Genomic DNA, 24,928 nt, shown 5'->3' on the forward strand with positions numbered 1-24,928 from the left:
GAATCAGAGAGAGGCAGCAGCTCAAGTACTCTCCTCTACAGACAAAATAAAAACAAGGCCATCCACCAGCTAGGAAATGTAGAATGAATGACAGATCAATAAATCATTCAGCAGCTCTTACTGAAAGTACTGATTTAGGCAAGGATTATCAATTGGGGTTAAAAATACTAAGTCAATGAATTGTTAATAAGGAACTGGACATTTTGATAGAGCAAAAGGTACAAAAAGGAAGTATGGTCTGGTGAGGAATAAACACAGATATCCTTTGGAGGGATAAGCTGTCTCCCTAATTCAAGGATTAATCTTAGTATTATTAATGGCAAGATAGTAGATTTCAGGAGCCTTGACGTGAGAAAATATGCAATACACGTCACCAAAAATGTTCAACTGAATCTTGACAGTCCTTTAGACCTAATTCCTAATTTAAAGGAATAGGACAAGTATCAGAAATCAAGCAGAACCAGAATGGGACATTTTATAGGACAATTGTCCCCGTCTCTTTAACAAATCAGTATCATGGAAAAAAAGAGACAATTTTGGATTAAGATACCTAAGGGACACACAGGACAGATGTAAGATACGGTTCTAGACTGAATCCTGGTTTGAACAAACCCATTGAAGCCAGTCTTGAAACAAGTGAGGAAGTATGAAGATGGATTAGATTTAAAGAATATATTATAAAGAAGTATTACAAGCCCTAGCCGGTTGGCTCAGCGATAGAGCATCAGCCTGGTGTGTGGAAGTCCCAGGTTTGATTCCTGGTCAGGGCACACAGAAGAAGAGCCCATCTGCTTCTCCACCCTTCCCCCTCTCCTTTCTCTCTGTCTCTCTCTTCCCCTCCTGCAGCCAAGGCTCCATTGGAGCAAAGTTGGCCCAGGCACTGAGGATGGCTCCATGGCCTCTACCTCAGGCACTATGGCTCTGGCCACAACGGAGCAATGCTCCAGATGGGCAGAGCATCACCCCCTGGGGGCATGCCGAGTGGATCCCGGCCAGGCACATGTGGGAGTTGTCTGACTGCCTCCCCACTTCTAACTTCGGAAAAATACAAAAGAAAAAAAAAAGTGTTATAGCTTTTGTCAGAGTAAAAGGTATTATTTTGGCTATATAACACACATCCTCTTTGTTTTAGATAAGTATACTTATATATTTAGAAGTGAAACATCAGGATATCTGTTAATTTACTATAAATCCTTCAAGATAAAAAAGTATAAAATGAATCAAAATAGAAAAAAAGAATGACCACATGATAAGTCACAGTGCCTGTGAAGAAAACAGGGATGACACATGAAAGAGGTAACAGCCATCGAAGGAGTCAATGCAGCATGCGGGAACCCACCTCTGACAGTTCTCCTCCTCAATGTTGGTCAGGCCTGTGACTGAACTGCTCAACTGCTTCCACACTGTATTCATGTCTCCGGATTCCAGAGCCCTGTTGATGAGGGCTACGGACGACAACATCTCCACTGCGACAGAGAGCTCAGGATGCGTGAGGCTATGCTGGACAGAGAAGGCGAGGGCGACAGTGAGGAGACACTCGGGAACACCAATGAGATTAGAAATGTAATAAAAACATAAGGAGTCTAAGTTTCTGGTTAAAAACTTGATGCACTCACTACACCACGAAGTGGGTATTAAATTCCCTCCCAGCGCATTCTGCCCAGAAACAGGACATGTCCTGGTTACTTACTTCAGGACTCTGTTGCTGCAGGGTGGCCAGCTCTTTCTGATAGAGATCAGCAGCAAATGGATACACCTGGGGTAGCTGGGCTTCAGGATTCATTAGTTCCAGAACAGTCTTCTCAGCGACACCCTTCTGGATGGCCGCATTGATCGCTGCAACTGCTGCCAGCCCTGGCAGAAAACAGGGTCAGAAACACAGTTGGCTAAGAGAGCCCCAAGGGGAAGAAGATGCCAACTGTCACAGAACAAAGTTACAGTCTGGATGAACTGTGAGCCATGCCACCTGAAGTGGAACTCTGGTCTTTAGAAAGCTGTCTCCTTTGTGTGAGGGTGGATGGTGCGCCACGCAAACTATATTGCAATAAGGCATCCTCCTGTCTCCTCCCCCATGCTTTCTTTCCACTCCAAATCATCCACAGTCACCATACTATCCCCCTAAATGCCTTGTCCCTTCCCTGTAGCCGATAAGTAAAAAGCATCAGCCTTTTTAGCTGTGTTTGGAGCTTTCCACCATCTCCCTGAGCCTTTACCTTCCACAACCCAGCGCAAAGCATCTACAAAAACTTTCCTCTACCCACTGTCCCTTCAATATACCTTTTACCTCAGCTCACACTTCCTTACCCGTTGCCCCCATATTGGGAATGTCCTTCCCTCTCCTCTTTCACCGTCCAAATCTTACCTATCAATCCCTGAAGTCTCATCTGCTCTAGATGTTCCCTAACCAGCTGAAGGGAGCCACACCGACAAAGGAACCCTACCAACGGCGCCCGGAGACGGATTAGGGCTAGGAGGCTCAGGGTGTCATGAGGGGTAAGAGGTTCCAACCTCAGATCCCCAATGACATGGAGCCACTCCCCCAGTATTTCAGGACACCCTGCGGGGGGGCTCTTACTTCTCTGATACTGCTGAGCAGCACTGTTGGCAGCGTCCACTGCAGCCTGTAGCTCCTCCTTCTGCAGGGGATCCGCCTGACCACCCTGAGAAAAACAAGAACGTTTACGCCAAGATTACAGTACTGCTGCCTCTGCTTCCAGACCTCAGGTTCTCCCACCTCCACAGCAGTCACTAGGGACAGAAAGCCTCAGGGACAAGTGTGGCCAAAGTGGCAGCCCTGGCCTAGTCTGGGGTACAGTGACTTTCTGGACACCAGTGCATTTAGAGAAGTGTTTTGTGAGAAACATCAAAATGCCCTGGATAAAATGGGTACAGAATCACTAGCACACTTATGCTAATCTGGCCACGGTACGCTGGGAATTCGCAAAACGCATATGTGCCCTTATTTAGACAAAAAAGAAAGCCCCTCATATTTGTTCTGAGAAAGTCCACCAAATTCAATCCCATAGTCTGCTCCTGCTGCACAGTGGGCGCCTCCCCAGTGGTGGCCACAGGACACCAGGGAGGTATGGTTTTTAAAGTGGAAATAACTGAAGTGAGAAAGTAAAAAATCTCAGATTTTCCCCAGTGGCTTTTAGTTGTGGGAGTAAGCGAAAGGCTTTAGAGGAAGGGGGGTTAGATTGGGAGACAGGGTTATTATCATAAAAGAGAATTTACAATTCTAAAACCAAAGAGGGCTGAAGACAATGTGTACTTTACCTGAGGATATTTTCAAAGCCCAACTTATATGCAGAAGGAAAAGTTATACTAGAGAAAAAAGGCCTGTAAGTCTCTAAGCAACCGCACGGATTCAGATGGCTGTGCATAAACCTGTGCAGGCTGGCCCCCGAATCTTCTCACCTGTCTCTTCTGCTGTCGGTCACTCAGAAGCTGCTTGAGGTACCAGTCACTGTTCTGCTGCTGCAGGCTCCGCAGACCCAGCGCTGGGGACTGCAGGACCTTGAACAAGGCCAGGGCAGCTCCCTGGTCCAAAGCCAGGTCTATGTTTGCTAGTGCCGAAAATGCTGAGGAGGAAGAAGGCAAGCACTGTTAACAGTATAGCACAGGATAGCTTCCCCCCCACAAACCAACCTCGAGTCAGATTAGGGAAAGAGCATTCAGGGACCCTTTCTTCTGGACTATCGCAGAGGCATCAGATTTGGGGAATGAAAAAGAACCTTAAAGCCAGTCCCCAGGGCTCCATATGCCAGTATAGTAGCAAAGTAAGAAGTACCAATCTAGATTAATACATGCCTAAATTCCTTCTAAAATGCCAAATTGGGCCCTGGCCGGTTGGCTCAGCAGTAGAGCGTCAGCCTGGCGTGCAGGGGACCCGGGTTCGATTCCCAGCCAGGGCACATAGGAGAAGCGCCCATTTGCTTCTCCACCCCCCCCCCTTCCTCTCTGTCTCTCTCTTCCCCTCCCGCAGCCAAGGCTCCATTGGAGCAAAGATGGCCTGGGCACTGGGGATGGCTCCTTGGCCTCTGCCCCAGGCACTAGAGTGGCTCTAGTCGCAGCAGAGCGTCGCCCCGGAGGGGCAGAGCATCGCCCCTTGGTGGGCAGAGCGTCGCCCCTGGTGGGCAGAGCATCGGCCCTGGTGGGCGTGCCGGGTGGATCCTGGTCGGGCGCATGCGGGAGTCTGTCTGACTGTCTCTCCCTGTTTCCAGCTTCAGAAAAATACAAAAAAAAAAAAAGCCAAATTGTCTAAAACTACCAAACAGGAGAATGTGTCTCCCACAGAAATTTATAACTCTTTGGACAATTCAGTTTCAAAAATATTGTTAGGGAGGATGAGGTGGGGCAATTAAACACATGGTGGGACAAAAATAGGTTTAGAGTTGAGAGTACATGAAACACAGAGTTTATTCTTGTATTACTACTTATTAATTATTGTATTATTTGGCACACGAACAACCATAAACCTACCTTTGCCCCACCCTGTATACAGTGATGGAAAGACACTAGGTGGTGAGCACACAATGGAATATACAGATGCCATATTATAAAGTTGTACAACTAAAACTTACCTATTGTTATTAACCAATTATTACCCTAATAAATTTATTTATAAAATTTTAAAATTCACCCTAGAGCAGATACTTGAATACATCTAATCCTCATTGCCCTGTGACAGTCCACTCCAGACTCCAGACCCTTAAGTGCCCTCCATCTTTGTTTTTTCTTCTTTTCCAGCTTAGAAGAGGGGAGATAAAGAAAGAGACTCCTGGCAACCTTCTTCTGGGGCTGATCCTCTGCCCATCTGTGGCCTTGCTACCAACCAAGCTATTTTTAGCACCTGAGGTGGAGGCTCCATGGAGCCATCCTCAGTGCCCAGGGCCAATGCGTTCAAACCAATTGAGCCATGGCTGGGGGAGGAGAAGAGAGAGAGAGAGAGAGAGAGAGAGAGAGAGAGAGAGAGCGCGCGAAGGGGGAGGGATGGAAAAGCAGATGGTTGCTTGACCAGGAATCGAACCTGGGACATCCACACACTGGACTGATGCTCTACCACTGATCCACCTAACCAGAGCTTTTAAAATATTTTATTTATATATTGCCTGACCTGGTGGGCATCAAACTGGGATGTAGAGGACCCAGGTTCTAAACCCCAAGGTCGCTGGCTTTGGTGTGGGCTCATCAGGCTTGACCACGGGCTCACCAGCTTGAGCGTTGGGTCGCTGGCTTGAGCATGGGATCATAGACATGACCCCATGGTCGCTGGCTTGAGCCCAAAGGTTGCTGGCTTGAAGCCCAAGGTCGCTGGCTTGAGCAAGGGGTCACTCGGTCTGCTGGAGCCCTCTGGTCAAGGCACATATGAGAAAGCAATCACTGAACAACTAAGGTGCTGCAACAAAGAATTGATGCTTCTCATCTCTCTCCCTTCCTATCTGTCTGTCTCTCTCTTTGACTCTCTCTGTCTCTGTCAAAAGAAAAGAAAAAGATTTTATTTATTGATTTTAGAGAGAGGGACAGGAAAAGCAGGGAAAGGAGCAGGAAGTATCAACTCATAATAGTAGCTGCTTCTCGTATGTGCCTTGGCCACCAGGCAAGTTTGGGGGAATTTGAACTGGCGACCCCAGCGCTCTATGTCGATGTTTTATGCACTGCACCACTGCAGACCAGGCCCACAATCATTTCTCACATAACAGCATTCAGAACCTCTTCATTAGTCTGGCATGTCCTCAACACAGCCCAGCCAGAGTAGTCAGTGTGACACCAAGACGGTCTGACCTTGTGGGATGGAAGGGACTGTCTACTCTACACCCTCTTGACACTCCCTGCTTTTGGCCCAGTATTTGAGGTCACACAGGTCTCAGTACAATATCTGACAATCAAAACCCAAACGTGCCTTCATCTAAAAAAATAATAAAGATACCTTCCTTACAGTGTTACTAAGATTAGATAAAATCATATGCATAAAGTCACTTTGTAAATTTTAAAATAAATAAGGTATTAGGTTAAAAGTCAGAATAAAGTATTTTCTGATATCAGAAATGAGGGTATTATTTTAAATTTCCCAAATTTTAGAAGAGAAAATGGAGTTCTCCCTCCAATGCCCCACACAGAAAGAAACATCTAATTTTATCATTAAAGTAGCAAAACAAATCAATAACACTAAAAATAAAAAAATTTACATTTGACTACTTCCCAATTTCAAATGTCTTCATTAGTAAAAAAGCAAAAAAGAAATTAATATAAGGTATTAGAAAGAAAACAAAACAGTCTAATGGAAAATTAAGCCTCAAATACACTAGAGCAGCAGTTCTCAACCTGTGGGTTGCGACCCTGGTGGGGTCGAATAACCAAAACACAGGGGTCGCCTAAAGCCATCGGAAAATACATATTTATTATACAATACATTTTTCGCCTAAAGCCATCGGAAAATACATATTTATTATACAATACATTTTTCACCTAAAGCCATAAGAAAATACATATTTATTATACAATACATTTTTAAATAAAATATGTATTTCCCGATGGCTTTAGGCGACCCCTGTGTTTTGGTCGTTCGACCCCCGCCGGGGTCGTGACCCACAGGTTGAGAACCGCTGCACTAGAGGGTCATGAGGAAGAGCAGAACTAAAATTAAAACAAGAGGTAACAGGACTAAAAGGTTAAACATTCCCATGGCTCTGTGGTCTCACTGTAGACCCCGAGACTGCTCACTTCTTCCCAACAATTATGCCTGCAATTCAGCTAATTGATCACCACACCAAGCTGGTGGCCCCTTGAGCCATGGTAGCAGGCTCTTAGCCAACTAACCATCCATTCCTTTAACTTTGGCTGAGCACCACTGTATGCTGCATATGTAGCTGTGGAGCTTTTGTAGTAGTTGGGATGGAAAATAAACAAAAATCAACATAGGTAACAACCAGGCTTCCCCTAGTTAGGCAATGCAGAAACTCAGAATATTTACAAAAGGATCTAGTTAATTATGCTTTCACTGGAAACAGAAACTTCTTACTTAATTATGCAAATATGCAAATAAACACTAATATTTACATCGCAAACGTGATAAAGTTTAAAACATTATTTAAACAATTTTTCCCACTAAGCTTTAATTATCTCATTCCAATTTCCCCTATTCTACTCAATAAAAATATAAAATCTCTTTCTTATTTTTAAATGCAGCTTTCTTCTGGGGCAGTGTTAACTGCTTCATGCTGGTTCTCACGCCCCAGGGGAAAGATCTTATCTATAATTACAGTAAAATAATCCCTGGAACCTAATTTAACCTCTCTATATCTTTCTAGCATATGTACAACTTCCTCATGCCTCAGAATTTCTTCTCAATGAGTAAAAGAATGTTCCTCTATGGAGAACTCTGCCTCATCTGTGCCTTCTGTTACCTTCTGTCATCTTATCTACTGGTAAGAATCCCAGTGAACGTTCAGACAAACCTCCAAGGAGAAGTCATCATTCCTTTCTCTATTCTGACTGCACCTCATACACCTTTAGTGCCTTGTCCTAACCAACTTGCCCTGAAATTCCTTACTGTGCTAAAATCTATTTGAGGAATATTTTATTATCTTGCTTCTCTGATCACATATGAAGAATATGAATTGAACACTTTTAAAAAAATCCTGGAGCAAAAGGAAGTATTTTATACAGCAGGAAACGTACTGACCTTTCTTCTCACACAGACAACTATATATAAAAGGACACCCAGGCCCTGGCTGGTTGGCTCAATGGTAGAGAGTCAGCTGGGCATATGGACATCAAGGTTTGATTCCTGGTCAGGGCACACAGGAGAAGTGACCATCTACTTCTCTACCCTTTCCCCTCCTCCTTTTCTCTCTCTCTCTTCCCCTCCTGCAGCCATGGCTGGAATGGTTCAAGTAAAGTTGGCCTTGGGCGCTGAGGATGGATGGCTCCATGGCCTCGCCTCAGGCACTTAAATAGCTTGGTTGCTGAGCAACGAAGCAGTGGCCCAGATGGGCAGAGCATCACCTGGTAGCGGGCTCACAGGGTGGATCCCTGTCAGTCAGAGCACATGCGGGAGACTGTCTCTCTGCCTCCCCACCTCTCACTTGATTAAAAAAAAAAAGAAAGAAGGAAAGAAAGAAAAGAAGGCAAGAGGCCAAATCCCAGGTCGGTACCACTCCAGAGCCACTTAATGAGTTATGAACAAAAGAATGAAAATAGGAGATAATTAGGCAAACGAGTTTCTACAGTTATATGCAAAAAACACCACATGAAGAACTGCACTGGGCTGGGTCCTTCCCACATTAGGGCTGGCAAGTCAGAAGGACCCACGCAGGCCCTTTAGCAGAAGAGGGACAAAATGAAAATGATACTTTTAAGAAATTAATTTCTTAAAAGTATGCAACACATGTATACAAAAATCAGTATGACTAGTGAAATCTCATTTTTGTTTAAATATGTCTTAAAAGGATTACTCATAAAAAAATCAATAGTCGCCTGACCAGGCGGTGGCGCAGTGGATAGAACGTTGGACTGGGATGCCAAGGACCCAGGTTCGAGACCCCGAGGTCGCCAGCTTGAGCGCGGGCTCATCTGGCTTGAGCAAATAAAAAATGCTCACCAGCTTAGACCCAAGGTTGCTGGCTTAAGCAAGGGGTTACTCGGTCTGCTGAAGGCCCGCGGTCAAGGCACATATGAGAAAGCAATCAATGAACAACTAAGGTGTCCCAACGAAAAACTGATGATTGATGCTTCTCATCTCTCTCCGTTCCTGTCTGTCTGTCCCTATCTATCCCTCTCTCTGACTCTCTCTCTCTGTCCCTGTAAATAAATAAAAAATTAAAAAAAAAAAAAAAACCCAAAAAATCAATAGTGGTTATTTCTAGGTGATAGGGGTCTGGTTTTTTATTTTTTACCTCTAGATAAACTGTACTGGTTGTTAACAGAAAAACAAAGCTATTATATTACTTTAAAAATTGAAAAAATAAAATTCCTGTTCAGATTTTTAAGGTATGTAATGCAGGGTGAAGAGTGAAACAGCCAGAAAGCTCAGCCCAGAACCACAGCAGTGGAACAGATGGAGGATCCAGGACCTGGCCGAGAACAATAGTAGCTAACAGAGACATGAATACAAAACACAGTCATAAGCAATAGTTACTATGCAATTCCACTAACATCTACAATAAATAAATAATTTCACCGGTCCAAGAACTGAGCAACAGTCACAGTCTCTGTTATCCCCTTAGATGCCTGACTCAGGGGCATACTTACTGTTGACTTTGTTTATATTGCCTTGAATTTCAGCTTGAGTGAGCAGCTCCTCATAGACGTCCCTCTCTCTCTCAGAGTTTTCTGTCTGAAAACATGTTAGAAGTGTGATTAGATTAGCTCAAGTCTCTAAGAAGATGACAGAAATACACCTGAGCTCCTCTCCCCCCATAACAGAACCAAGAGCAAGTAATGGTGTGGCTTCAAATCCTTAGTAAAGAACAAAGTGGGTGCCACATGGCTAGAACTAAAACACAAAAAGCTGGTCTGCTTGTTAAGGAGCAGCCCAGGGTTCTGCCGGCGCCAGGCAGAGAAGGGAGCGCCGTGAGCCTTGTCCTTGCACTTGGGCGCAAGCGGCGCAGCTTCAGACTAAGCCGAGCAGGCACATCCAGGGACCAGTTCTCAGAGCCATCGTCGGTTTGCACAAAATTTAAGAAGAAAGTAGAAGTCAAAGTGGAATCTAATGCCAAAAGACTACATCCTGTGTAATTCCATTTCATTTCTATGAATTTCTCAAAAGCGTACACTGCAGGAACAAAAACATTGGTAGTTGACTGGGGTCAGGGGTGAGGAGTGGGGGACAGACTGGCGGTGAAGGCGAGCCTGGGAACTTTTGGGGAGGTGTTTACATAAACACATACATTTGTTAAAACTCTTCAAACTATACACTTAAAATGGATGAATTTTACTTGATGCAAATTGTCCCTCAATAAAACTAATTTTTAAGATGAAGTCAAATCAAAAAAGAAACTAGAACATAAATCAATTAGAAAAAGATGTTAAATTTTTACCCTGTTTTTAGCATTTGTCATTTTGTCTTGCTTGGCCCGGTAGAGTACATCCTGGTAAGTGGGAGCCAAGGGTTCTTCAAGGTTTACAAGCATGGCATTAGGGTTTTTCAAAGCTGCAAATGTGTCTGCTGGAATTCTACGGTCCACAGCTTCATTAATAGCGATAACGGCAGCATGTACTAAAATTGAAAACATATAAAGGACGTATGTGACACATACAAACCACTCTGCAACAGGCTACTACAGAGAGGGGCGTGTTTTATAGCCAATAACGACTGGGGTTGGAGGAGTGGCTCCCTGGGTCTGGTAATCCTAATGATTCCTTAGACTACACAAAGCCACAACTTTGATCCACAGCTGGGATGCTGAATTTGGAAACTCACAGGGAAATATTCAAAAGAGAACCTTGCAAGGAGAATTTGTTATAGAAATGCTAACCCTTAATCATCATGCAAATACCATAAAAAATAAGCAAATCAAAGAGGTGCTGAAATGTAGAACTCACTTTCTAAGTTATTATAATCAAAATCAATTCTCTTATTTCCAAATAACAACAGCACAAAAGACTATAACAGTATTTAAAACTAAGTCTATTGAATTAAGCTAGCAAAATTCCTAATGTCCAAGATCATCATGATAGTATTAATTACTGAAAGCTTCTCCACCCCCCTACCACCCCACCCCCACTTTCTCTTTTCCTCCCTCAACCATGGCTCGATTGGAGCACATCAGCCCCAGGCACTGAGAATGGCTCCATGGAGCCTCTGCCTCAGGTGCTAAAAATAGCTCAGTTGCTAGCATGCCCCCAAATGGGCAGAGCATCAGCCCCAGATGGGGGTTGCTGGATGGATCTTGGTCGGGGCACATGTAGGAGTCTATCTCTCTATCTCCCGTCCTCTCATTTGGAAAAGAAGGGGGGAAATGTGGTAGCAACAATCCCATTTGAACCCACAAAATTTCTCTTACATGCAGCTTCATCCACTGAGAGTTCATTAGCCAGGATGCCCCCGATCTTGCTGAAGGCTGGCATCTGGATCCCGTACTTCTCCAGTTCAATCTTCATGTTGTTAATTTCTTCTTCTACAGGGAAGAAGGGAGATGCAGTCAAGCAAGTTAAGTTACCTTTCCATAACTCAGAGGAGGAAACAGTCCTCAACTACAGAAATGGGGTGAAATGGCATCTACCCCTTAGGGTTGTTAAAAGGATTTAATGAGATAATATACAGAAAGCACTTAACACAGTCCCTGGTACATAACATGTGCTCAGTAAATGTTAACTATTAATACTATTATCAAGAACATCAAAAATAACTGCTGCTATGGCATTTCCCGCAGCGAACCTATAAATGGAGCAGCATCAAAGGAAGCTCAGTTAGAAGTGAATTACAAGCAGTTTGTTATCTCCGTCTCTCCAACCCAAACCACTAGCTACTAACCAATTTCATCTCTAAGGCGGGAAGCCAAATGATAAAGAAAACAACATGTAAGGCCAGGCCTTTGCCCCAGGTATGGTGAACAACTTCTCTGGAAGAAAACTATCGTAGATAAAAGTTTTATTAAACTCCCAGGTCTGTAAAATAATCACCAGTTTGAAAGGTCTGTCTTAACCCTCACCCAATATCAAATCAATGCTGTCCTTTTTCTACCCAAGCCCCCATCTGTTCAAGCAGCTGACTAAAGCAAATACTCAGAGTAAGCTAAATAAATACACTTTAAAATTAAATAGGCTAGGAGGATGAATTCGGGGGGACACTAGAATCTATGTAAATGCAATAAATTAATTAAAAAATTAAATAGGCTAAATTTTTAAATTACCCAAATAAGCTAACATTTTAAAAATTATAAAATTGTCACCTTTCCTCATTCCATACCCCACCCTTGCTCTGCCCACAGTAGTTGCTTGCTGGAAGGCAAAGGGAAAGACTGTCCTAAAGTTTGTTTCACAGACATGAGTGTTCAGTGTTATATGTTAATGTTATATACATTAATATTATTCCCAATTTAGATATAAAAAAACTAGGACTCACTAATCATACCCATGTCATAACTGAGAGAACAGTGCCTGAAATTCCAAGTTTAGTGTTCCTCCTACCACACCAAAGAAGAAAATTACTTATGCTACTTTCATCTCTGTTGCCAGAGTATTTTCAAAGCCCTACGTCATTAAGACTGGTTTTGTTGACTCTCCAGGCTATTTCCACATAAATCAAATATATCCTGCTAGGTTTGTAACTCCTTACCAGTGAAGTCAACCTTTCCATACAGGTCTTGAATCTGAGGAGCCAGGCCTAGCTTGAACAGGTACAAACTAGAAGACAGAAATGCACAGAAGATTTAGACCTCTCAGCCATTCCTGGCTGCTGCTGCTCAGAGGGAAAAACTGGCATGGAACAGAAACACTGAACACAGAGACTCCCAGTACACTACCATATTCCCCTTTGTAGTTACAATACTATACCCGGAGCCTCTTTCTGGTTTTACATAACTTTGGCCTAAAAAGTCACATAATGTAATACAAAAAGCGCCGAGCTAGGAACCAGCAGACACAAGTTCGATCCAAGTTCCAGTACAAATCCAGTGTGTGATTAAGTGTTAAGAAAAATGTTAGTATAATTAATGTAAATGAAGAACCTTCACTTCTGTTTAGCTTCCTATGATCAATGTTTGAAGTAACAAGATATTTTTTAAAAGTCTCATGAAAATGATGCAGATAGAAACCTTAATTAAACTGAATTTATATTACTGAATATGTTCCACCTCAATTCTAAATTATTTTTATCCAAGAAGTTCTTCCTCTTTTATTCCTACTTTAAAACAGGAAAGTGGCTGCCACACTCTAAAAAAGGTCAAGAATGTTGCTTTCACAGCCTTAAGAAGAGTGAGTCAGCTTTTAATGTCTCTCAATGGTAAATTAAAGGTGTTATATGACTAGCATTGGCGAAAAGTAGAGAAGGTAAAACCCGGACACCATCTTTCTTTTCTCATTTTAATTATTAGGAATATTTTAAGGAGATGCTGAAGCTATGAATGAAATCATAATGGCCACTTATATTCTCTTGCCCAAAATCAAAAGCACTTAGTCTCAAAGCCAGAACTTAAAAATCCTATCTGTTAACATCACTACCCAGTCCTTGTTCCTGCTCTCCCATTTACAAATAAGCTGTTAGGTACCTATGCTGGTTAGCCTACAATGGAGCTCAGATTTCTTTCCTTTTGTCCTACAAAAGTGGTACTTCAAAGCAATGGGGAGAAAGAAGCTGGTAGCCTATCTGGATTCCATGGATCTCTGCTGACAGCAGAATAAACTAGAAGTCACTATGCTAATCTCAGAGATTATTAATATGAGCTCTGAAACACCAACACAGCAGCTGATTAGGAAACAGAATCTAGTACAGGTCCATGATCCCACTTCTAAAATCTTTGGGTCAGATAAGAATTTAAGATTTCTCAGATGTTAGAAAGGTTTTTACAATGCATCAAGTATTATAAAACACCCCTGGCAAGCCCTGAGGCAGCCCCCTTAAACAAATACATTACCTTTCTTCAGAGAAATATACACATAAATCATTCCGAGTAGATAAATATTCCAGATGACCTCAATTAATTCTGATCAGATTTTTTTCCAACAAATCAGTTTGAACCAAACTTAAACTAAGTTTTCAGAGCTTTTAGATTTCTTTTTGAATTTAGGATAAAGATTTGTGGGTCTATTTAATCCCAAAGGGACATTGAAATAAAGTATATAATATATTTGGAAGAATGGACAGTTGGAGTCTTATCTGAGAGTAGAATGTAATCAACAAAAGTAATTCGGCCTGGCTAAAGTTCAGTGGCTATCTCTGGAATAATTCTAGGCAAAAAGGAGCCTGTGTTCACCCTGCACAGCACAGTGAAGTGAGGAACCTGCCTTGAACAGGTTGTGTTTCATAGTAACGAGGCTCCAAGAAGGAAAACACATTTCCTACACATTACCAAGTGTTCACCCCTCAGGAAAAACACTACTAGGGGAGGAAAGAAATCAGATCACCAAGCAGAAAACACTGTTCTGTATGTACTTTCTAAGCACAAACTGCATATTCAAGAGAAATGGAGAATAGCAGACTTCCTCCCTTTCTCATTCTGACTCATTAGAAAGGCACGGTTAACTCTGAAGACCTGGGTCCCAGGCTGCCCTGCAGAGAGTAGTGGCTACAAGTCTCGCAGAGAGGAATTCTGCTAGCTCAGCCTCTGTGCCTGCCAAGTTCAGATACTGGGACAGCCTTTGCAAGGTTATCGACACAGACAGACAGACCTCTTGTAACATGAATTTAATCAAAATTAATCTGATTTTGGCTCAGACACATACATTTCAAATTGCTACAGTCTGAAAATTCCCCTTGATATCACCCATTGCTGAACATTTTTAAAGAATTCTCATGTCACCATTGTTTGTCCAACACTATGCTATGTGCCCTGCAGGGGAAAAAATGTATTCTGTCCCTAAAATGCTAAAAATGTAACAGGGATAAAAGATTAAATATATGGAAGAAACAATATATAACTAAAAACCAAGACTAAGAAACAAATAAGAAACCATAGGAGCTCAGACAAAGGCACGAGCTGGAGTCAGTGCAGATCACACAACTTCTCTGAAACAGTGGGAATGAAGCTAAGACTTTACTGGCTAAGCCAAGACAAAAATAAAAACCATCTGATAAAGGGAAAGTAATTGCCCTTTTACATTTATTTATAGGGCAGAAAATATCCCCTTGAGCTAGAGGAAGGGCAGGAAGACTTGTTATAATGTATGATTTTGACACACATTTATTGTTTACTTACTAAAGGCTAGGCAGCTAAGTGCTAAAGACAGAATGAATGCATGAATAAGTGAAAAAACACATCAGTCCCTCTCTCTCTCTCTCAAATCAATAAATAAAACTTTAACAAAATTTTAATGAGTCTGACTGGTGGTGGCATAGCGGATAGAGTGTCAACCTATCCACACTGAGGTCCTAGGTTTGAAACTCCGAGGCCACTGGCTTGAGCACCAGGTTGCCAGCTTGAGCGTGGGATCATCAACATGAACCGATGGTAGCAGGCTTCAGCAAGGGGTCACTGGTTCGGGTGGAGACCCCCGGTCAAGGCACATAAGAGAAGCAATCAATGAACAACTAAACTGACACAACTACTAGCTGATGCTTCTAATCTCTCTCCCTTCCTGTCTCTCTCTCTCAAAAACAATTTTTTTAATGAAAGAATAAAGGAAATACATAGTTCTTACCCCCAAGGAGAACAAATAATCATAGTACAATCTAACACTACACTCGAAGTAACAGGTTTCTACAAAAAGAGGAACACAAAGATATGAAGTAGCTAATTCTGCCTGAAAGATACCAAATTTAAAAAAAAGTATCAGTGAAGAGGTGCATACTGAGGTGTCAGATCTGGGGAAGGGCATTCAGGCAAAGGAAACAGCACAGCCAAAGCCAAAGGCACCTGCAGGGCATGTATGCTGAGAATACTAGAGCAGCTACAGAGGAGGGAATGGCCAGCGGGGAGACTGGAAGGAGCCAGAGAAACATATAGCTTATGAAGGGTCTGATATAAGTAGGGCTGTTTTGGAAAGAGAGCTCTGGTGATATAGCATGGCAGATGCACCAGAAGGAAGAGAGCCTAAGGATGGAAACTTCTAGAAAGGAGGTTAATGCATTAGCCAACAGAAGAGACTCCCTAGAGTCTTCAGTTAATATTTGTTCACAGGTTTCACATTAGTTCCAGTGATATCAAGGATCTAGTACGTTTGATCACATTGAAGGTAATAGGCTTCTTCTGGGTCAATATTATATATACATTCATATAAATATAATTCACATAAAGCACACACAGGATGCTATAGAAAATGAGCAGGACAAGCAAGAAATCTCACACTCATGCCCACCACCCTCTCCTGTAGTGCCGGGGCCACCAAGCAAACACGGACCGCTAGGAAACAGTACCTACTCCCATCCACCCTAACCCCTCTGTATATAGTACATTGCCTCTTCCTTCCAACTTTGTACTCTGTTGATTCTAAGAACCGGGAACTCAAAATGAAGTCATTTTCTAAATTTACTATAAAATTGTGGGAAAAAATTTACTTTCAGTTCCTATTTATTTGTGTTGGCATTAAAAAAAATTTATTTAATGAAGAAATGGCACCTGACCAGGTGGTGGTGCAGAGGATAGAGCGTCGGACTGGGAGCAGAGGACCTAGGTTCGAGACCCCAAGGTCACCAGCTTGAGCGCAGGCTCATTTGGTTTGAGCAAAGCTCACCAGCTTAGACCCAAGGTCGCTGGCTTAAGCAAGGGGTCACTCAGTCTGTTGAAGGCCCGCGGTCAAGGCACATATGAGAAAGCAATCAATGAACAACCAAGGTGTCGCAATGCGCAATGAGAAACTAATGATTGATGCTTCTCATCTCTCCGTTCCTGTCTGTCTGTCCCTGTCTATCCCTCTCTCTGACTCTCTGTCTCTGTAAAAAAAAAAAGAAAAAAAAAAAGAAATGGCTTGGTGAGGACTTAAATAACTAAATAAATTAGAAATCAACCATTTGATATTTACTGGTATTACCTAAAGACGCTGATAAAATTTGATTGTACTATTAAAGAGTATTAAGACATAGTCTATTTTGTCACTCAACTTATCAGCTACAAAGTGGTAAACAAAAGTTTTCAAATGTATATACTATTTATAATTTTTAAGAGATTTTAATTAAAAAGAAAGGGACTGTATCCCAAGTGAAATGCACAGTTCACAGAAACACTAGACCAATAATGAAAGATTATAACATCTTTTTGATAGATACGTGAATTCCAAACTGCCCTCTTGCTGTTTCGCTTATCTGTCAGACCTCACCCTTACTGGACTATTGCCCTTGAGACAGAGGAATTCCAAAAAGCTGAGAAGCCGCCCCAAGGAGGGGCTCCGGACACACCAGGACTTTTGATTCAACACCCACATGCTCCAAGCCCCCAAGGAGGAGCATTCTGGACATACCAAGACTTTTGCCTCAGTATCCCCTCAGGCTCTCCCAAACACTATATAACTCGCCCCTAGTCTGGAACTGGTGCTCTTCTCCCCCAGGAGAAGTGCCCGGCAGGGTCCTTTCTTCCTTTCAATAAAGCCTGTTACTCTGGTCTTTCGGACTCCCATGGATTCCAACAGTTTTCACAGCAGAATTATCTTCCACAATGGGGATAAATAAACCTTTTGTCCCTACCCTCTGGAAAAACACAGCTGTCTCACCATTTTGTTAAGATAACAGGATCTTACTCTATTTGAAAATTCTGAAACTAATGCAAAATCTTTTTTCATTATACCATGGACAAAAAGCTCCACAGTCAATTCAGCTGTTATTCCTAAACTGCCCTTTTTAATTGAGATATAATTAACACACATTAGTAGTCTCTGATGTACAACATAATCATTATATATATAATATCGAAATGATCACAATAAGCCTAGTTAACATCTATCACCAAAAATAGTTAGAATTTTTTTTCCCTTGTGATGAAAACTTTTAAGATCTATTTTCTTAGCAACTTCCAAATACATAACAATGCTATTAACTATGGTCACTATACTGCCCACTATATCCCCAGGCCTTATTTATTTATTTAATAACTGGAGGTCCTTGTGCCGACTTCCCCCACTTCCCCCACCCCTCAACCCAGCTCTGGCAACCACCAATCTGTCTTCACTATTTACGTACACTGCTTATTTTTCTTTACCAAGAAAATCGGGTTACCTGAGTGCATGGATACAATAGATACATCTCGGCATGTTCTTTCGGTCATAGATATCCGTAGTTTCTGGATAAAAAATCTGAGGAGAAATAAAAGTAGAGTAAGGTATCCATCCACTGGATTTCTTTTGATCATTCACCAATCACTAATATTAATAAAACACTGAAAAGTTAGAAAACATTGTTGGTATTCAGCAAATAACTTCATCAGGGTGAAAAGACATTTCATTGTAATACAATGAATAAAATGCCATATACAGAATGAAAAACACTACCTGAATAAGCCTTTTTGGTCAACCCACTGAATCTCCCTCAGTATGTGAAAGTGACTTTTGTACTGCAGACTCAGACACAGGCAGATCAAACCCAAGTTCTAGTCCAGTTTAAAGCACTGGCTTTGAAGGATTACAATCTTCCTGGTTATTACCTTCTATGCCTAGACTGAGGAGTAATTCAACGAGAAACATTTACCAAGTACTTCAATCTATATAAATCACTTCATGTAGACAATGGAAAAACCACAAAATGTTAAAGTGTTAAGAGGCTTAGGGGAAGTAGAAAGATATGCAGAGGAAGCAGCTAGAATTGAGGATGTGTATGTATGGGGCTGTGAGAGATTGGTAGTTTCCCTTGGTAGCACTTAGCACAGTTAATCAGTTACTTGCATTATCATGTGTGACTCCTCCCATAGACTGTAAGACACACGAAGGCAGGGACGGACCAGGTCTATGCTGTTCATGGTACACCTTCAATGCCAAGCCCAGAGCCAAGGTCAAAAAAGGAGCTCTATATTTGATGAATTTATGAATGAGGTAGAAAAGGAATAGAGTAAGTTTAGACTGGGAATAGCCTTGAATTTCAGAACTTACTCTCATGGTAATGAGGTGGCATACAACTCCAGCTGTAATTTGGGGTGGGGGGAATATAAACGGATGGGAGAGTGAAAGACTCCATTAGGAGGTGATTAGAAGAATTCTGGCACGTCAGCAGGAGAGCCCTACAGCACTCTGCATCCATCACAGCACTTAACACATTGTGTCCAATTCTTTGCTTTTATGCTCTTCCCACAGAATCATGGCTCTCCACAAGGAAGAAATCCCCCCTCAAGAAATGGTATGTATCCAAATCATCTTTTAAAATAGTATTTCCAATTCTCCATGCTCACTTCCCAAGATCGAGATGTCCTCTCCTAAAAGGTGAGAATCACTGTGAGCCAGTCTTCCCAAAAACAATACAGAACATGTTTTAGAAAGTAACAGAAAAATAAGATTGGGAAGGTAGGTAGGATGGCATCAGATTATGAGAAAGTCAGACAAGTTTAAACTCGATATGCAGGCCACACAGAAGTCCTAGCTTTGGAGCCAAGAATTAAAAATAGAGCCTCAGAGCCTTGGGAAGATGTGCCTGGAGACAGGACACAGGATATACTGCACAGTGGGGAGGTGGAAGCTGAGGAGGCAGACTGGCAGGCTGTTTCAACAGATAAAAGAGACAATTCAAATAAGTGAAGAAGGCTTGGGGAATAACTGCATTTAGGAAGCCAAGGTAATGCCAAGGTTTTGAGACTGGATAATGAGGGAAACAATCACAAGGTTCCATTCATTACAGAGAAGGGGAAAAGGCAGATTTAGTTTGAGATATGAGAAATTGTAGGTGCTAGAAAGCTATTCAAGTAGAAATGTCTAAATGAAACTTATATCACAGAGTCTTCAAAATAATTGAAACTATGAGAATGAGAGAACATAGCTAAAATAAGAATTGTATTATAAGAAATGCCCACCACTAGGATATGGAAGATAGAATAGTTGCAGAAAACAGAGGACTAGTTGGGCAGATTAAAAACAATTTTAAAAAATCAGACTCCAAATCATTAAATACTTCACAGAGGACATGGCCAATAGTACCAATTATAATAAACAGTCAAAAGGCTAAGAACAAAAAATTATCACAATAAGTTTCTATAATCAACCTATATGTACCATATAGAAAGACTAGGGAAGAAATCCCAATAAATAATGTATATGACTATCGATTACAGTGGTTCCTCATCTATTGTGGGGGTTAGGTTCCAGAACCCCCCATGATAGATGAAAATCCGCAAAGTAGCAACCTTGTATTTATTTTATTATTTATAGATATATTAAGGTTTTATAAACCCTCCCCACACTCTTATAAACCTTTCCCATACTGTTATTAACCTTTCCCGTACTTATTTTGCTTATTTTACTGCAGAAATAATTAAAATATTAAGTATATAAAAATATCTATAGGCCCTGGCCAGTTGGCTCAGTGGTAGAGCATCGGCCTGGCGTGTGGAAGTCCCGGCTTTGATTCCCAGCCAAGGCACACAGGATAAGTGCCCATCTGCTTCTCCACCCCGGTGGTGCACATGTGGGAGTCTGTCTGTCTGCCTCCCCGTTTCTCACTACAAAATAAAAAACAAAACCTATATACCAAAAAATCCCGCAATATAGCAAAAAATATGCAATACAAAACTAGATATATACAATTTAAAAATCCGCAATACAGTGAGACCAAGAAAAGTGAACTGTGGTATGGCAAGAGATGACTGTATATATCATACATTATATTATAGCCAACAATAGATTTTTAGGCTACATTATTCAACAATTTCCTGGACCTAGCAGTACCTGTGGTACGCAGTGGTAAAGCATCAACCTGGAATGCTAAGGTCACTGGTTTAAAATCCTGTGCTTGCCTACTCAAGGCACATATGGGAAGCAACTAAAGTTAATGCCCTCCCCCTCTACCCTCCCCTCCTCTCTAAAATGAATAAAATCTTAAAAAAAGAAAATCTTCTGGACCTAAATTGTGTAGGGTGAACATTTCAAAACTGACAGCTGCCCTGGTCGGTTGGCTCAGTGGTAGAGTGTCAGCTCCGCTGTGTGTGGATGTCCTGGGTTCAATTCCTGGTCAGGGCACACAGAAGCCACCACCTGCTTCTCCACCACTCCCCCTTCACCTTCTCTCGTGTTCTCTCCTCCCACAGCCATGCCTCGATTTGTGTGTGAGAGTTGGCCTTGGGCGCTGAGGATAGCTCTGTGGCCTCTGCTTCAGGCACTAGTAAAATGGCTCCATTGCTAAGCAATGGAGCCCTAGATGGGTAAAGCATTGCCCCCTAGTGGGCTTGCAGGGTGGATCTGAGTTGGGGTGCATGTGGGAATCTCTCTGCCTCCACTCCTCTCAGTAAAACTAAAAAAAAATTTTTTTAACTGATAGCTATAAAAACCCTATTGTCCCTAAAAGTCTTTGGGAAATTCTATGTATTGCAATTGGTAGTCCAGGACAAGGCACTACTTTTAGTAAACCAAAAAGGTAACAGAACACAATCATTTAAAAAAAAAAAAGCCTTTTATGATAACAATACTACTAGCATGAGCAACTATTAACAATGCTCTTAGTACCATTCTAAAGAGGTTAAATTGTCATTGCCCAATGGACAAACCACATAAAAAACAGGAACAAGAAGTTACAGGTGCACAGAAAGGCCAAGCAGGTGTCAGAAGTTGACGTTTTGCATTTCCTGGCAATTGTGGGCCTAATTATCAAACATACCAGGGCAAGGAAGAAAACTTCAACACTCTGCTTTGAAAAAAAGAGGACAAAAGCTTGTCTTCTGCAAAGACTCAGGTCTGGATTTAACTCAGTTCAACAGACAGAAATGCAACAATGAGCTCAGCACTGTGGTTTTCGCCAATTCCTAATACTCCACATCTCACTTTTTTTTCTTCATCTTTTTTTGGTTACAAAAATTTAGAGTCTATAGAAAAGTATAAAGAAACAAAGAAAAAAAACACCCCAAAATGAAAACTGTATTTCCTTACAGATTTTTCCCAAGAATACTCTATTTTTTCACAAAAAGTGATCTCATCTCAGCTAGAACACAAAGTCTTTATGGCTTTAACCTATTACGGTTTTTTTCCACTTAACATCACAGATAACTTCCTTTTGTCAATAGAGGGTGATATTATCTTTTTTTTTTTTAATTTATGGATTGATTTAAGAGAGAGAAGAAGGGAGAGAGAGAAAGAGAAAGACAGAAACATCAATCTATTCTTGTATGTGCATTGACCAGAGATCAAACTCGTAACTTTTGCATATCAAGACAACACTCTAACCAATTGAGTTATCTGGCCAGGGTGATATCATCTTTTCTTTTTTCTTCTTTTTTTTCTTTCCATGACCTGCTGTCTATGACAGCTCTGATATCATCTTTAACGGCTGCACTGGTATCTGACTGGCTGTAAACAATTAATACCCCAGTGAAGGAACGTGAGGTTTGCTATCAATTTTTTCTACCATAAGCAAGGCTGAAAATCCTTACATATACATCTCTTTGTACTTGTCTGATTTTGGTGGAGAGATCAATTCCTGGAAGTGGAATTCTTAGGTCAAAGGGATGGGGGGGGGGATGTCCATGCCTGTAAGTGATAATACAGCACAGCCTTTACAGGTTCAAGGGAGGACTTGGTAGCTAGAAATGACAATTTCACTAAGAGCAGCACTAAATAAACTCCTGAGCAAAACACTCCCATCATCAACACTATAGCTATCATTCCAAACTCATTAAACAGCATTAAATATGTATGGTTTTTTATATATCAACTATACCTAAAAGCTGTTAAAAAAAAACTAGCCATCACCAAAACTGCATATTAAGAGTAAGTGTCATTACATTGTTTCTATAATTTGAAATATAAAATGACCCTTCAGGCCAGGCCAGGTAGCTCAGTTAGTTAGAGCGTCATCACAATACGTCAAGGTTGCAGGTTTAATCCCAGGTCAGGGCACATTCAACCAGTGAATGCATAAATAAGTGGGGCAACACATCAGTGCTTCTCTCTCTCTCTTTCCCTCTCCCTTCTTCTCTTTCTCAATCAATCAATAAATAAAATAAAATGACCCTTCATACTCCCTATAAATTTGGTTATTGTAAAGCTAGAAGATGACATTTCTAAAATATTTCCTTATATTTCCTAAAGTCAAATTTTGATGTAACAAGTTTGTGAATAACTTTTAGAAACCATTGAATTGTATATTTTAAAATGGTGAATTTTGGCCCTGGCCGGTTGGCTCAGTGGTAGAGCATCAACCTGGCATATGGAAGTCCCGGGTTCAATTCCCGGCCAGGGCACACAGAAGAAGCATCCATCTGCTGCTCCAGCCTTCACCCTCTCCTTCTTCTCTCTCTCTCTTTTTCCCTCCTGCAGCCAAGGCTCCATTGGAGAAACGTTGGCCCAGGAGCTGAGGATGGCTCCATGGCCTCCGCCTCAGGCGCTATAATGGCTCTGGTTGCAATAGAGCATCGCCCCTTGGTGGGCTTGCCAGTCAGGCACATGAGTCTGTCTCTCTGCCTTCCCACTTCTCACTTCAGAAAAATACAAAAGAAAAAAGTGAATTTCATGGTATGTGAATTTTATGTAAGTCTACAATTTGATATTGTAAAAGTAAATGAGATCACAGTAATTTCTCTAAGCTGAGATGAAGCAGAGATGAGAAAAAAGAAAGAGATCTTAAGTACTTTAAAAATAAATCAACAAAGAGTCAATTGAAAATAAAGAATACTTTTACAGGCAAAATGAGAACTCTTAGGCCAAAACAGTCTGATCTAAGCCAGAACTCTGACCCTCATGTTAATTACCTTAGGCAAGCCGATGTCGTCCATGGCATTCAACCACTGAATCACATTATCAGTGTGTCGAAAGTGGAGGCCAGTTGCCTAGAACAAATAAAAGACCATTAGGCACTGTTGGTAACAGTGATGCAAATACTAAATAAAAACTCTCTTGCAAAAGTTTTCTTGTGAGACTTTACAAGGCCCCTTAAATTCAAGGTCTACCTATAGTTTTATGTTCACATTCTGATCCCCAAACCCCAGATCCTCATCTCTGCTCCTCTCACTTAACAACTATCTAGGCCCTGGACGGTTAGCTCAGTTGGTTAAAAGTGTTGTTCCAGCCTGACCAGGCGGTGGCGCAGTGGATAGAGCGTCGGACTGGGATGTGGAAGAAACCAGGTTCGAGACCCCGAGGTTGCCAGCTTGAGCGCAGACTCATCTGGCTTGAGCAAAAAGCTTACCAGCTTGAACCCAAGGTTGCTGGCTCAAACAAGGGGTTACTCAGTCTGCTGAAGGCCCACGGTCAAGGCACATATGAGAAAGCAATCAATGAACAACTAAGGTGTCGCAACGAAAAACTGATTATTGATGCTTCTCATCTCTCTCCATTCCTGTCTGTCTGTCCCTATCTATCCCTCTGACTCTCTCTGTCCCTGTAAAAAAAAAAAAAAAAAAAGTGTTGTTCCAGCCCTGGCCGGTTGGCTCAATGGTAGAGCATCGGCCTGGCGTGCAGGAGTCCCGGGTTCGATTCCTGGCCAGGGCACATAGGAGAAGCGCCCATCTGCTTCTCCACCCCTCCCCCTCTCCTTCCTCTCTGTCTCTCCCCCCGCACACACAGCCGAGGCTCCATTGGAGCAAAAGATGGCCCGGGCACGCTGGGGATGGCTCCTTGGCCTCTGCCCCAGGCGCTAGAGTGGCTCTGGTCGTGACAGAGCGACGCCCCGGATGGGCAGAGCATCGCCCCCTGGTGGGCATGCTGGGTGGATCCCAGTCGGGTACATGCGGGAGTCTGTCTGACTGCCTCCCCGTTTCCAGCTTCAAAAAAATACAAAAAACAAAACAAAACAAAACAAAAAACAAAAGTGTTGTTCCAAACAATAAGGTTGCAGGTTTGATCCCCAGTCAGGGCTCACACATGAAGCAACCAAAAAATGCATGATTGAGTGGAATAACAAATGCTTCCCTTCCTCCTCCCCTCTTCTCTCTGTCTCTCTAGAAAAATAAATAAATAAAAATTAAGCCCTAGCTAGACAGCTCATTTGGTTGGAGCGTCATCCCAGAGCACAGAGGTTGCCGGGTTCAATTCCCCGGTCAGGGCACATACAAAAAAAGAGAACTGTTTTCCTGTCTCTAGTGTGTGCAACAGAACATGGTCTTTCTTTTTTTTTTTTTTTTTTTTTTTTTTTTATTATTCATCTTAGATAGGAGAGGGAGAGACAGAGAGAGAGGAGGGAGGAGCTGGAAGCATCAACTCCCATATGTGCCTT

The 24,928-nt window shown here is 42.0% G+C and overlaps 1 protein-coding gene across 1 annotated transcript in view; it reads right to left on the minus strand.

Moving 5' to 3' along the window:
- Positions 1-24,928, minus strand: part of IQGAP1 (IQ motif containing GTPase activating protein 1) — a 112,874-nt gene that overhangs the window by 40,146 nt on the left and 47,800 nt on the right. The window contains exons 4-13 of the mRNA XM_066355761.1: positions 23,466-23,543; positions 17,807-17,883; positions 12,281-12,348; positions 11,007-11,120; positions 10,041-10,219; positions 9,253-9,337; positions 3,418-3,581; positions 2,576-2,660; positions 1,691-1,854; positions 1,340-1,500 (exon numbers count right to left, since the gene is read on the minus strand). Coding sequence (XP_066211858.1) covers positions 1,340-1,500; positions 1,691-1,854; positions 2,576-2,660; positions 3,418-3,581; positions 9,253-9,337; positions 10,041-10,219; positions 11,007-11,120; positions 12,281-12,348; positions 17,807-17,883; positions 23,466-23,543 — 1,175 coding nt within the window. The remainder of the gene's footprint in view (positions 1-1,339; positions 1,501-1,690; positions 1,855-2,575; positions 2,661-3,417; positions 3,582-9,252; positions 9,338-10,040; positions 10,220-11,006; positions 11,121-12,280; positions 12,349-17,806; positions 17,884-23,465; positions 23,544-24,928) is intronic.

This window comes from Saccopteryx leptura, chromosome 13, assembly GCF_036850995.1.
Source record: "Saccopteryx leptura isolate mSacLep1 chromosome 13, mSacLep1_pri_phased_curated, whole genome shotgun sequence".
Taxonomy (NCBI): domain Eukaryota; kingdom Metazoa; phylum Chordata; class Mammalia; order Chiroptera; family Emballonuridae; genus Saccopteryx; species Saccopteryx leptura.